Consider the following 14,774-nt stretch of genomic DNA (forward strand, 5'->3'; position numbering starts at 1 on the left):
GCGCCCAAATCTAGCAGCTAGGTCCACCCAGCTACCAGAGTCAAGAGTTGAGTAGGGAGGAGAGAAACAGGTGGCCATGGAAATCCTAGAAGAGAGGGCTCTGTCACGGGGTAGCCTTGCAGATGAACAATGAACCAGATTTTTTTTACTGATTTGGGCCCATAACCTATTCCCATGAAAAGTGTGGCCTGAGGGAGTCAGGTCCCTGGTGTGTCAATGCCCCTAGAGCCTTCCAATCTGTCACTTCCTCCCTCACTCCCTGCTGCCTCTCACTTGCCACCTCTGAGTCTGGAAGCCAAGGTCAGTGGGAAGTGGAAGAGAGCTGGGATGACCACCCTGAGGACAGCTCCTCACCCTCCTCAGGACTGGTCCCAACTCATGTGCTGTATTCTACTAAAGGACACACTTCAAATGATCCCAGTTCCAGAAGCCTGGCTCCCCCAACCCTACTGTGAAATTAGCTAAGCCCTGCGTCTGGTGTGCAACCCTGCTCCTATGTGGATGGTGCCCGTCTATGAATTCTTTAACGTCCACTCTGCTTCCAACAGCTCAGCAATGGGACCCAAGTGCCACAGGCCTCACTGGGACAATGCCCTGAGCTCATTCTCTTGACTCTCTCAGCTGAGGAAGTCAGGCAGAGTGCAAAGGAGAACACTCAGGCGACAGAAACCCTGGGGTGTCATTTTCTTGTTTTGTTGGGCTTGTTCTTTATAGATGTTGTGGTAGTGGACTTTGATGTTATTGCTGTTTCTGGTTTTCATTGTTGGTGGGAAGGACGACCAAGAGTCTGGCTAGAGATAAAAGAGGGCACTTTGATTTGTGATAGAAATACTGCTCTGGATCCAAAAGAAGATGCCTTTGGATGGGGGAACACCCCATCCATTCTCCCACTCCCCCACACACTTCCCCAACTCTGGGTCAAAGGATAAAGTGTCGTCTGGAGGCAACCCACAGTTCCTCATTTAGGAGGCTATTGACTTATCATCAGGGGATCAACATCCAGTAAGCCTGTCGTTTTTCCTGGAACTCATGTTTTCCTGGAGAATAACAAAGCCTGACTGATAAACGTATCTTGGGAGGGGCCTGGCAGGGTGACATGTAGATAAAGTGTGCAGCATAGCTTCTAAGTAAATACATGTTACTGATTTTGAAAAGTCAACTAGATGTTTCTGTGTTCCTTGGGTCGTTTCCTAGGAAGGCAGACCTGAAACACACCAACTCAGATGTGTACACACACAATCATGGTTGTTGGGGTTTGTTTTTGTTGGGTTTTGTTGTTGTTTGTTGCTTAACAATTCATAAATTCTGTTTTTTTGAAATAACATTTTAATGAGCTTTGTTATGACATTTTCATACATATATATAATGTACTTTAATCACCTTCATCTACCCCATTGAGGCAGGAAAATACCCAAGCCAGGTCGTGGGGAACAGCGGGTCTCCTCACAGATTGTCTTTCAGAGAACAGGTGGTCTACCTCCACCTAGAACTGCCTCCAAACGCCTCTTCTGAAACAGCATTTTCATCTGGACCCAAACTGGGTACGTGCACAAGGGCTCCCATTTATAGCCTAATGACTATGGGGTGCATTTCACTCACATGTGCAGTCAATCGATTTGTCAATCTCCAAAAGCCACTTCTAAACACCACCTCATCTCCCCCCTTACTAACCCTTCCTAGTGTATAAATACCAGCCTGAACCAAGGGACCCATGCTCTTGAGCTACAGGTGCTGCTCGTAGCCATCTGGCTCAGAGCCCGCTCCCCCTCCTTTCCTGGGGAGCATACTTTCCTGCTTTCCCTCACTCATTCTCTTGTTCTCGTTCTCAATAAAACTTTGCTGCTGCTTTGCCATCTGTGTGTCTCCACTCAATTCTTTGTTCAGGACACCATGGACCTGAGATGTTTACCAGTGTCTTCTGAGACCACCCACTGGTAACACCATTAACCTCCTTTGTCCTCCCCTCCCCCTTCCCACTGATCCCCTTCCTCTACCCAACTAGGCCCCCTTCTACTTTCCCATCTTTTTAAAAATCTAGATTCTGCATATGACAGAAGATGTGATACTTGTCTTTCTGATTCTGGCTTAATTTCTCTTAACATGCTGATCTCCATTCTATGCATTTTTCTGAAAACAACATGATTTCATTCTTCTTCATGGATGTATAAAATCCACATTTATTTTCTTTATCTCGCCATCTGTTGATGGAACCAAGGCTGACTCCATAACTTGGCTGTGCAGGTATCTCCATAGTTACCTAACTTGTTATTCCTTCAGCTATGTGCCAGGAGTGGTAGAGCTGGACGATATGACATTTCCATCTTGAACTTTTATTGGAGAACCTTTGTACTGTTTTCCAAAGCGGCTGCACTAATTTACATTCCCACCAGCTGGGTAGAGGGTTCTGCTTTCCTCAAATCCTTGACAACGTTTGTTTTTTTCTTAATGATAGTCATTCTGACTGGGGTGGATTCTCAAAGTAGGTTTTAATTTTGGGGGGGTGTTGGTTTTTGAGACAGGGTCTCAGGCCACACTGGCCCCAAACATGCAATCCTCCTATCTTCACCTCCCTAGTACTGCAATTACAGGCATATACCACCACACTGATTCAATGTAGATTTGATTTGCATTTCCTTGATAACTAAAAATGTTGACCATTTTTTTCATGTACTTATTGGCCATTTTTTGAGAATTGTCTACTCAATTCATTTGCTCATTTATTGATTGCATTATTTTGGTGTTTAATTTTTTGAGCTATTTATATATTCTGGATATTAATCCCCTGTCAGATGAATAGCTATCAAACTCCGAAAGCTGTGTCTTCACTCTGGCAATTGTTTCCTTTGCTGTGCAGAAGCAATCCCTTTTGTCAATTCTTACTCTTATTATCCTGAACTATTAGGATCCTATTCGGAAAGTCCTTGCCTATACCTATGTCTTGAAGTGTTTTCTCTATGTTTTTCTTTAGAAGGTCAAAGTTTTAGGTTTCACATTAAGGTCCTTGATCCATTTTGAATTGATTTTTATACATGATGAGAGTTAGGGATCAAGTTTCAGTCTTCTACATTGTGGATATCCAGTTTTCTCAGCACCAATTTTTTTAAAGGTTATCTTTTCTCCAATATACATGGCACCTTTTTCAAGAATCAGGTGGCTGTTGCTATATGGATTTATTTCTAGATCTTCTATTCTGTTCCACTGGTCTACATGTCTGTTTTCTGAGCCAGTATCAGGCTGTTTTTGTTACTGTGGGTCTGTAGTATAATTTGAAGTGAAGGTACCGTGATACCTCCAGTATTGCTCTTTTTGCTCAGGAGCTCTTTAGCCAATAAGGATCTCTTGTGTTTCCATATGAATCTTAGGATTGTTTTTTTCTATTTCTGCAAAAAGTTTCATTGGAATTTTGATGGAGATTGCATGGAACTTGTAGTTCACTTTCAGTAATACAATGATTTTCACAATATTAATTCTGCTGATCCATGAACATGGGCAATCTTTCCATCTTCTAGAGTCTTCAGTTTTTTTTCATTAGTATTTTATTTCATAGTAGTGGTCTTTATCTCCTTGGTTGGGTTTATTCCTAGGTTTTACATTTGTTATTTGTTTGTTGAGGCTACCATGCATGGGATTGTTTTTCTCTGTTTCTTCCTCAACTTGTTCATTTTTGGTATATAGAAAAGCTACTGATTTTTGTATGTTGATTTTGTATACTGCTATTTTGCTGAAAGTGTTAATCAGCACTAATCTAATAGTTTTCTGGTGGAGTCTTCAAGTATAGGATCATCTCATCTGCAAATAAGGATAATTTGACTTCTTCCTTTTCTGTACATATCCCTTTTATTTCTTTTTCTTGCCTTATTGTTTTGGCTAGGAATTCAATCACTATATTGAATAAGAGTGGAGAGGGTGAACACCCTTGTCTTGTTCCTGATTTTAGTGGAAGTGATTTCAGTTTTCCCCATTCAGTATAGTGTTGATTATAGGTTTGTCATATATAGCCTTTATTATGTTAAGGAATGATCCTTCTACTCTTAGTTTGTCCAGGACTTTTATTGTGAAGGGATGTTGAATATTTTTCAAAGGCTTTTTTGGCATCTGTTGAGATGATCATTGGATTTTTGTCCTTGATCTGTTTATGTGCTGTATTACATTTATTGGTTTGTGTGTGTGACCAATCCTTGTATAGTCTATGATCTTTTTAATGTGTTGTTGAATGTGGTTTGTAAGTATTATATTGAGGATTTTTGTATCTATGTTCATTAGGGAAATTGGTCTGTAGTTTTCTTTCTTTGTTATGTCCCTATCAGGTTTTGGTATCAGGGTAATACTGGCTTGATAGAATGAGCTTGGAAGCATTTCTTCCCTTTGTTATTTTATGGAATAGTTTGAAAAGCATTAGTATTAGTTCTTTAAAGGTCTGGCAGAATTTAGCAGTGAATTCTCGTCCTAGGCTTTTCACTATTTGGGGATTATTTATTACTTCTTTAATCTCATTTCTCATTATTAATCTTTTTCAGTAGTTTATATGTTCTTGGACTAGTTTTGGTAAGTCATGTATGTCTAGAAATTTATCTATTTCATCTAGATTTTCTAATTTCTTAGAATATAAATTTTTTAAACATTCCCTAATAAGCCTCTAAATATCTACCTTTTCATCTCTAATTTTATTAATTTGGGTCTTCTCTTTGGATAGTTTAGCTAACAGTTTGTCAATCTGTATATCTTTTCAAAGAACCAACTTTTTGTTTCATTAATCCTTTGTGTTGTTGTTTTAGTCTTCATTTCACTAATTTCTCTCTTGATCGTTATTTCTTTCAATCTACTAATTTTGGGTTTGGCTTGTTTGTGTTTTTCTGGGACCTGGAAGTACACTATTAGGTTACTTTGATTTTTTTATGTAGACAGTCATTGCTGTAAACTCCCCTCTCAGAATTGCCTTTGCTGTAACCCAAAGTTTCTGTTAAGTTTAAGTGTTTTCATTTTTATTTGACTCTAGGAATTTTTTTGGCAGCAATAAGGTTTGAACTCATGACCTTGTGCTTGTTAAGTAGAAGCTCTTCCCCTTGAGCCATTCCATCAAGGGCCAGCCCAGGGCCGCTATACCAGAGCTCCGTGCAGAGGCAAACATAGCCTCTGAACTCTTCCAACCTGGACCAGGGCTGTTTGTGCTTCTGAGATAATACTCTTCCCCTGACCCCAGCATCCAAGGACACTTATAGAGAGAAAGAGGACTGCAAATAATCTGTTGGATTCCACTTATCTGGCCCCCACAGTAAGAGGGCAAGACACCAGGCTTGGCACATACTTTGACTATAGATAGGCCTTGTCAATAAGTGACATTTACATTAAACAATTAACAAAAGCAAAATCAAGTTGACAGCAGTGAACAGCTGATTATCAGTGGAAAAGGCCAAGAGATTCCTCAGAAATCTCTGGTGATATTGTCAGTGGAGGCTTTTTTGAGGTGCAACCCTGGAAGACGCGACACTAGCCATGAAACTCTGACTCAGCAACTCACTCTTGGAAACAGCCCCACGGAGACAGGAGAAAGGAGAGGAAAGAAAATTGTGTACAACGATGTTTATTGCAGTAACTCTCTGTACTGGGAAGATGTTTAAAACAACGCTTTCAACGAAAGAATGCCTTGGCCCCACATGCAGGCTCATGGCAGAGTGTGCCATTCAAAATGCTACCACTAAACTATGTTCTTACATGAATTTATATATGAAATAATAAATGAAAGAATGCCAAGTCAGCAGATGAAAATGTCATAGAGGTATCTACAGACCATACAGGATTGAATTAAAAATGATGTAAATAATTTTTATTTAAAGCTCTCAAGATTCTTGTTGTTTGTCGAATCCAAAACAAAATTTAAGAGAGAGAAAGAGAGAGAGCGAGAGTGCTATCCATGGGTGCTGGGTCACACCCAAGCAAATGCCATGGATCTTGAAGGCAAGAGGGGAGTCAGGCCAGGTTTTTTAACCTCAGCCCTGCTGGATCTGAGCCAAATACTTCCTAGCTGTGTGGACTTTTCTGTGCACTGAGAGATGATACCAGCATTGCTGGCCTCTACCCACTAAATGCCAGGAATGACAGTTAAAAATATCTCCAAGTGCCAGGCACCAGTGGCTAATGCCTATAAACCTAGCTACTCAGGAGAATCATGGTTCCAAGCCAGCCTGGGCAAATACTTTGCAATACTGTATCTCAAACATACCCAACATAAAAAAGGGCTGGTGAAATGACTCAAGTGGTAGAGTGCCTGCCTTGAAAGTATGAGGCCCTGAGTTCAAAACCCAGTACTGACGAAAAACAAAAAAACCCTCCAAACACTGCCAAATACTGCTAGTGAAGATTGGAGGGCAAAATCACCCTATTGAGAACCACTGCTGCAAGTGATAAGCGGCCACCAGCTCTCCAGCTCAATTATGGACAAGGGACAGGAAGCAATGAAGGATGGGGGAGCCTGAGCACATGCTCCTCTCCCCACCCCCTGCCGCACAATACTAGGGCTTGAACTCAGGGCCTTGCACTGGTTAGGCAAGCATTCTACCATTTGAACCACACTCTCAGTCCTTTTGCTTTTAGTTTGTTTTGCAGATAGGGTCTGGAGCTAACTTTGCCTGGGTGGGCCTCACATGGCAATCCTCTTGCCTCCACCTCCCGAATAGCTGGGATTACATCAACGTGCCACCACACCCAACCTTCGTGTACCCTTCTGAAGGGGGTAGTCACCATTCAGCTGGAAATCTGGAATGATACATTCTGATTTTTTTAAATTCGCAGTTAAAACACAAGGTAATCTGAGCCTCACATGTGTGAGCTACAGCAGGTGTCCACCAACTTTCTGCAAAGGCCCATAGGCTTTGTGGGAGAAACGGTTCTGCCTTTGTGGGTGAAGGAAGCATCCACAGATGATTGTAAATAATGGGTGTGGCTGGGCTCTAGTTAAGCTTTATTTGTGGGCACCAAATTTGAATTTCATATACTTCTTCTATCAGAACATACTCTTTCCTCAATTTTGTTTTCAATCAGTTAAGAAAGCCAATGCCATTACTATCTCACAGCTCTACAAAACCAGGGCCAGGACTTGGCTGGAGGGTCACCGTTTGAGACCCCTGGGCTCCAGTGTGTCTGCAGCAGCAGCAGCAGTAACTAAGGGCATGTTGGAAAGGGGACAGGTCAGACCTGAATGGCTGGACAGCCCAGCATAAGCTGCAGTTGGAGGGACTCAAGCCCTCGTGTTCTCCTCTCATCTCTTCTTGAATCGGCTTCTGCTTCTTGCAAACTCCTGCTGTGTTTTTATACTGCTGCCTCTGAGGGCTTCAGGAGAAAGGCATCACTTTTTTTTTTTTTTTAACCACAGATTGGTTTCTCTGGCCTTCTTTTACATTTTGTCTATTAGTATAAGAGAAAGGCCACCAATATAGCTGTTTGCATGGTTCCCAGAGCCCCCAAAAAGGTCTTTAATAGGAATTTCATGTTTTTAATGACTTTACTAAAACACAAGTCTTCCTGTGTCTATCCTCCCAACGTCTCTTTGCTTTGACAGTAAACAGAGAAAACACAGACGGTCTTTACCACTCACAGAGGCAGCGCAGGACACTGGAAGTGAGGACGCTTGGGGACTTGATCCGGGAAAGGAAGTCATCAGTGGCCTCTGAGCTTGGAGGCCTGTGTCCTGTGGATCTTCCCTGGAAAGCTGAGTGTGGCCCTCCTGGGTGGAAAAATCAACCACTCCTTGAACCGGGTCTGCTGAGCCCATCTGGCACAACACAAGTCCCTAACCCTCAAAGGCACCAAAGGCAAATAGGACAAAGACACAAGGATACTGATGAGAGAGAGAAGTGAAAAGAAATAGGAAGAACTGAACAGATGAGGCACTCTGGGAGCGGTGGAGAAAACATCAGAAGACAGGAGGCGAGACAGAAAATGAGAAAAGGGAAGAAACGAAACAGAGGAAGGGCCAGCAGGGCATTTGCAGGTGCCCAACCAGAGACACTGTTGGCTTCACTGACTAAGGAGGTCCAGAAAGATAACATCTTGGCTCTGCTCGTAGGAGCCATCTGAGACCCTCTTCTCTTCCCAGCCAACAAATTCTTAGAATTCAGGTTGGAAAAGCACGTCCAGTGTAAGACAGGTAAGACTGAGAGGACTCATTTGAGGCTGCCCCTCTCCCACCTCCCACGGAACCTGAAAAGATTCCCCCAGCCAGAGGACGGCAGGAGAATCAAAGGAAAGGGAACAAATGTTGGGGTTTGTGTCTTTCCCCTCCTAAGGCTAAGACACGAGGCAAGGCCAGAATCTCCCTCACAAGGTCACAAATCCACTCAGAGTTAGAGTCCCATCTGGAACTCAGCAGGGAGGAGGGGAGCAGGAGGCTCAGAAGTACCCAAGCTACGATAGTGAGGGTGGGAGAGTAGGTACAAGGACTGCCATGGAAATCAGGCATCCCTTTTGTTTGGTCTCTTTCTACTCCAAGGCTTGAAAGCAGGACAGAGGAATGGGAGGATGACTGAGTCCCTAGAGTCTGGTTCCCCCAATGCTCTGCCTCTGACTTCAGGCCTCTTTCATTCCCCGATTTATGAGCAGTCACTGTTCTGTAATCTAGAGGTGATGAGTTCTGGGGTCAGGACTCAGTCTCTTGAGACATAATGAGAGCTATCATTTAGATGGAATGAGGACGGAGAGGGTTTTGCAAAAGCAGCCATGCCTTCCTGAGCTCACAGTAAGGATGTAACCCGGGAGAGTGTCAGGTGAGCCACTGCAGGCACATATGCCAGACCAGCAACAAAACCATAGCTGCACAAAGACACGGCCCCAGATGACTCCAATGAGTGGTTAACCCTGCCCCATGGACGCTGCTCCATCGAACGCCCTCAGGATCTGTTCCACAAATGTCGAAGGAGGTCAAGCCCCAACCGTGACTGAGTTAAAAACCCAACACAAAAACTCACCAAACTGGGCTGCCATTACCTTGAAACGTCAGGGCCTTGGGCTAGTAATTAATTTTGTTTATAAGAAAGTAAATTGATGTTCTTGCACTCCTGAGTTGGTGGCTTGTGGAGTTCATACCTGTGACCCAGGTACTGACTTCTCAAACCCTCCTATAAAAATAATGTCATCCCTCCTGGTGGTAAATGTTGGGCTTATGGCTTTCAGGCCATGAACTACTGCCTCTTCTCCCCTATCTCATCAGACTCCCAGTGACCATGCCCATTGTGGTCATGCTATGAGCCCAATTCCAGCCACACAGTTTCCTGGGCTGGGAGAAATAATCCTGCTATCAGCACTTTTGCCAAAGGCTACACTGAGTGTTACAAATTCTGTGCTCAACTGAAATAACAAAGCAAAAGTCTGCAAGATGGAGTTAAAAGTTGCTGGTATTGCATGTTCCCAGGCCCTGCCCAGCTCCTGTTGGGAAGAGGTCTTCTAAGGGTCTGTTCAGTAAACATTACTGAGTCTACATCCCTGTACAAAAGCCATTACAATGTCTGGTGCCTTCCACTCCCAGGCATGGGCGCAAGACAGAAGGGAAGAAAGAGATAGGAAATGGTCTACAGACTGGGGAGACCAGCTGCTCCCCAGCCCAGAGTCCATTCACAGTGTCCTACTGGAACCTTCTATCACACCATGATTTATTAGAAGTCAATGTGCAATAAACTAGGAGTGAAGGTTGGGGGTGCAGCTCAATGGAAAAATACTTGGATAGCATACATTAGGCCCTAGGTTCATCTCCAGTATTGAAAATAAAAGGGGGTAGGAGTTGTAGGGTTCCTGGTGGAATGAATGTTGCTACGGACTCACTATGAAGCACCTCAGACATACCATTAAGAAAGTTCACTCCACTTCCTAGCCCCAATGCTGAGGAGAGCAAGATTTCAGGGTTACTTGGGGAGGGTCAATAGCCCAAGTTCCTACCAGCCCACCAGCTACCAACCAAACACCTGCCCTCTGCTGTGGTACCTCCTAGAACTCTGAGATGCAGCCCCAGCAAAAGCTGGGGCCATGACTCAATTGGAGAAGCCAGTTATATCCACCTTAGGGGTCCTTTGAGCTCAGAACTTGAGTTCTTCCTTTGACATCAGTGTGTCAGGGGCCTTAGCAAGAGCTTATTATCTGAACAAAAGAAAAGAAATTGCTTTTCCCCTACAAGGCACTTAGGCTTATCTTCATTCCAGCACAAGCTCACATCTGTGCCAAACTCAACTAGCAGTTCAGGGCAGGAGAGTCTTTCTTGTTTTCTTCTTTCTTGTTTTTTTGTTTTTTGTTTTTGTTTTTGCAGTACTAGGACTTGAACTCAGGGCCTATACCTTGAGCCAGTCCACCAGCCCTTTTTTTGTAGTGGGTTTTTTGAGATAGAATCTTGCAAACTATTTGCCTGAGCTGGCTTCTAGCCACAATCCTCCTGATCTCTGCCTCTGAGTAGCTAGGATTATAGGCATGAGTCACTGGTACCTGGCTAGGGGAGCCTTCTTTAACCCAGGCAGATTGGGGAGGTGGCCAAAGGAGAGCTTCTTGATATACCTTGATGTCTTCTATAGACAAGGGTTATCTACACGGTGACTCTGAGGACTCAAACCTTTGTAGCATTTAGACCTCTCTCTTAGTGTGGTCTGGAGCATTTTCATGCACAAGAAATTCTCTGGTTGTCACAGAATTTTTCAAATATGGATTTGGTACTCCCTCCTCACAGAGTCGGTCTGGTCCTAAACTTTGACCAGAAGAAAGAAGTTGCCCTTTGGCTTCTGGGCATGTCACTTCTGCTGTTTCCAAACACAGGTACTGGTATTTTCTAGAAGGAATCTCAGTTAAAACCAGAGGCTCCTCAAAATTTCTCCCTAGGGGACAGTCAAGCCTGTCGGGGGAGGTTACATACTCATTCATTTCTCCTCCCCAAATATTTTCCGGACACTTTCCAGCTTCCTCTGTGGAAACCTCTTCCAAAAAATTCTCGAAGCTCACCACTAACTTGTCAATGAGGTCAGTGGGGGCAGAACATGGTTTTAGGATCCTGTCCTCTGTGTTTACAGAGTCATCAAACTCTTTCAGATTTAGCCTATCCTGGAAAAGAAAAAGGGACACACAAGTGGTTATTTAAGGGTAACAAATGGTGCAACCAACAACCCGTTAGACTTGGGACACCAAAGCCTCACCACTCAAACAGCCCCCACATTCCTCCCCAGCCCAGAAGTGAGAGCCAATCCTCTGGGCAGGAACTTGGCACCCTGTACTCTCTCTTCTAGAGAGCTCGAGGCTATTTTCCACACAATGTTCACAACCCCCCCCCCCAGGTAGATGGGAGTATCAAATTAGAACTCTCAGATGGAAAAACCACAACTATAATGGCAGACCTGCCTGATGCCACCAGAAAATCAAAGGTGGTCTCTTGGCACGGGCAGTGTCTGTCATTTTTGTACCCCTCAAGGCCTGGCCTACTGCTTGGCACACAGTAGGTAATTAATCAGTGCTTATTATAGAGGGCTGACCTACAGATTATTCAAAGAGCATTTCAGTCACCAGATAACACTGTCTCCTAATTCATTGCCTCTCTAAATAACTTTTAGTAAGGAGGAAGGCAATGGGATAATATATTCTGGTGAGGAAAGGGAGGAAATAGAAATAAAGCCCATTCTAACAAAAATGCCATGTTAAAAAAGACTTCTGAGTTGAAACAAGGACTAATATTTAAAATTCCTGCATTCAAGGAAAAAACTGGAAACAGTCTTTCAATAATCAGGACTTAAACGTTATATTCAACTGGACTTATTTCTATTTAAGCAAGAAATCATACCTTAGAAATTTCACAAGTTTTTAATTTAAAAAGGAGGGTTGTTACTTAAAGATAATATACCAGAAAGTCCCACTGTCAGTCACATGAAGTTTGACTCTAACTCCTGCACGACATGAGCAGCACGATTCAAGACAGCCTTTGGAATGTTACACCCATCATCGTCACCTTGGGGTCTCTAAGTGGCCTCTAGATTAATCTCTCTTAGCTGCTTTTTAAACGGCCTCAGAGATTACAGCTAGGCCTTCTCTCTCCCTTACTCAGGTCAGTACGCGTAGGGCCAGGGCCCTTCTGTGGCACTCTTCATAGGACCAGTTTCACGCCAGGCAGGCCCTGGGTCCTGATGAGCCTGGTGAAGTCATGTGCTCTTGTCCAGAGCACAGGCTAAAGTCATTCTGGGACGGTTGCCAGCCATTTCCTGAGATTTTTCAGCCTTAAGTTCTCTTTATGTGAACCCTAAGAACCCCGAGAAAAGCCTAGCTCAGGACTCCTCCCCATCCAAAATCCACCTGGTCCACCCCCATAATGATTCCCTGAACAAAAACAACAGTGTTTACCTTGGAGTCATCTCCACTCCATGCGGCTATACTGCTTTCAGCAGGGTTGGGGACATCTGGCCAACACAGGTGAATCAATCTGCTAAGAGATAAGATAAGGTTTTAGAACAGGAGGTGAACACAGCCAGCATTTCACACACACTGTGTGACTGAGCCAAATCTGTGAGGTCTACTAAGGGAATTGTATGACCCCTATTGAATAAGAGGAAGCCTTCTGGCTGAGATAGGGAAGGTGACATAATTTGGGGAATGAAATTGCAAGTTTTCTGTGGGGCATGACGGGAGAACAACTTTCCCCCATGTAATTCTGTTCCTATCTTCCTCTCCCACCCCTGCATCTCTGCTCCTGATGGTGAAAACTGTCTATGCCTTGAGATTTACACTGGGAAGGGAAACACACTGACTGAGCCTTATACCCACACTTCAGTGCAGCGACTCACAAAGCATGGTCCCAACCTGCAGCACCAGCATCCCTGGGAGCTTGGCAGAAATGTAGATTCAGAGGTCTGAATCAGAAACCCCTGGAGCAGGGCCTGATTCTGATACATGCTAAAGGCTAAGAACAATTACAGAAGTGCATGGTGGATTTAAATCAGCACTGTGACTTGCCTGCAACCTACTGTTGGGAACTGAGGTTGACATTTAGCTCCACCATTTACCAAGCATAGCTGCCTGGCAGAGATGGCCCACAACTGTCCGATGTAGATGGGGGTGGGGGGGAAGAAGAGAAAGAAAGAGAGAGGGAGTGAAGACAGGAATGAGCAAAGAAGAGAGAAAGAGAGGGGGAGAGGAGGAGGAGAGAGAGAAAGAGAGGGAGAGAGAGAAGAGAGGAGGGGAAAAGAGATGAAGGAAGGAAGAAAGGGAGGAAAGGAGGAGAGGGGAAGAGAGGAGAGGAGGAGGGGAGAAGAGGAAAAGAGAGAAAAGGAGAGGAGAGGAGAGGAGGGGAGGGAGATGGGGTAAGAGGGAAGGAGGAGCAGGACAAATGCTCCCTGCAGCCAGCCCTCCAACACTGCACCATGAGCAAGAAACAAGTTTGTGTTGTTGTATGACAACACTAATTCTAGAGGTACACAGCTCCCTGCTCTGCCTCTTGCTGCTATCGGAGGCCCCTTCTGGACATGAGAGAAAGGTCTCCTCTCCAATTCTGGTGTCAGATGGCAAGTGCAGCAAATAAAGCCTGTGGGGTAGGTAGTACCCCTGACCTCAAAACAGCCCAGATGCGATGTGTAGAGCTGTGTGAACAAAAGATTTTTGCTTTTCAGGATTCTGATGACCCACAGATATGCCTTTTAATAATCTCAACACACATGTCCCAAACTAATCAATGAATGAACACAGCCTTCAGGGTAGAGTGCCCTCTGGTACCAGCATGTCTTCCATCCCTTTCTGTCCCTGGTTTTTAAGGCACCTACTGTTGCCTATAAACTCACTTTGGCTTTTTGAGACCAGAGGCCACTGTCAGGATGATGAGCATAAGAAGGCCTCCTCCAACCAGAGAAGTTATGAGGACAATCTCAAAGATACCTTTGGGAAAAAGAGAACAAAAGGCTGTCACAAGTTCCTAATTTCTTGATAAAAATCAAAGACCAACTTTCCTTCTAGTAGTTTCAGCAACATTTCTTATTAATTTTCTTTCATTTAAATTCAATTTCTTTCCATTAAAAGTCGTGTGATTATGGTTCCCCATCTAGTCATCTTATCCATGCCTAATTTGTACACTTTGGTAGACTCCATACTAATAGACATCGTGTTCGCCGTGGCCTTCTTTCAACTTCATTCATGCAGTCAGTCAATAATTACTGACCCCTTTCGATTTGCCAAACACTATCCTGAGTAATAAAAAAAAAAAAAAAATAAGAAATTCAGGATCCCTGATCACATGGATCTTATGTTCTAGGAGAACTTAGACAATGAATAACATAAGATTATTTCAGATAAAACAGAAAAATAAAATAAAGCGTAGCAAGAATAAAGTGGGAAGGGAAGTTACAAACTTTAGACAGGTTGGTCAAGAAAAAAAAGTGATATTCAAACTGATCTTTTTGTTTGTTTTTGGTTTTTGACATTTGCTTTGTAGCCTAAGCTAGCCTCAAACTCATGATCCTCCTGCCTCAGCTTCCTGACTGCTGGGATTACAGGGATGCACTGACACATCTGGTTTGAGCAGATCTTAATGAGAAGGAGTCTGCCATACAGAATTATGGAGAAAAGCACTCCAGGCAGAAGCTTTGAAGCAGAAACAATTTAGAGAACACAGAAGCAAACAGTGATAGGAAATGAGGCCAGTAAGGGACAGAAGATGAAGGACCCTGAAAGTCACGGACGCATGTGAAGTGAAATGAGCCAGACTGAAAAAGAGAAACACTACATGTTCTCTCTCATACGGGGAATCTAGGATTTTTTTTTCAATGAATGATATGAGT

General features: G+C 43.7%; 1 protein-coding gene across 1 annotated transcript in view; it reads right to left on the reverse strand.

Annotated features, from left to right (window-relative positions):
* Positions 1–10,381: 10,381 nt before the first annotated feature.
* Il31ra (interleukin 31 receptor A) overlaps positions 10,382–14,774 on the reverse strand; it is a 63,383-nt gene continuing 58,990 nt past the window's right edge. The window contains exons 12-14 of the mRNA XM_074075341.1: positions 13,782–13,875; positions 12,352–12,433; positions 10,382–11,067 (exon numbers count right to left, since the gene is read on the reverse strand). Coding sequence (XP_073931442.1) covers positions 10,597–11,067; positions 12,352–12,433; positions 13,782–13,875 — 647 coding nt within the window. The 3' untranslated portion in view covers positions 10,382–10,596. The remainder of the gene's footprint in view (positions 11,068–12,351; positions 12,434–13,781; positions 13,876–14,774) is intronic.

The sequence above is a fragment of the Castor canadensis genome, chromosome 6 (assembly GCF_047511655.1).
Source record: "Castor canadensis chromosome 6, mCasCan1.hap1v2, whole genome shotgun sequence".
Lineage (NCBI taxonomy): Eukaryota > Metazoa > Chordata > Mammalia > Rodentia > Castoridae > Castor > Castor canadensis.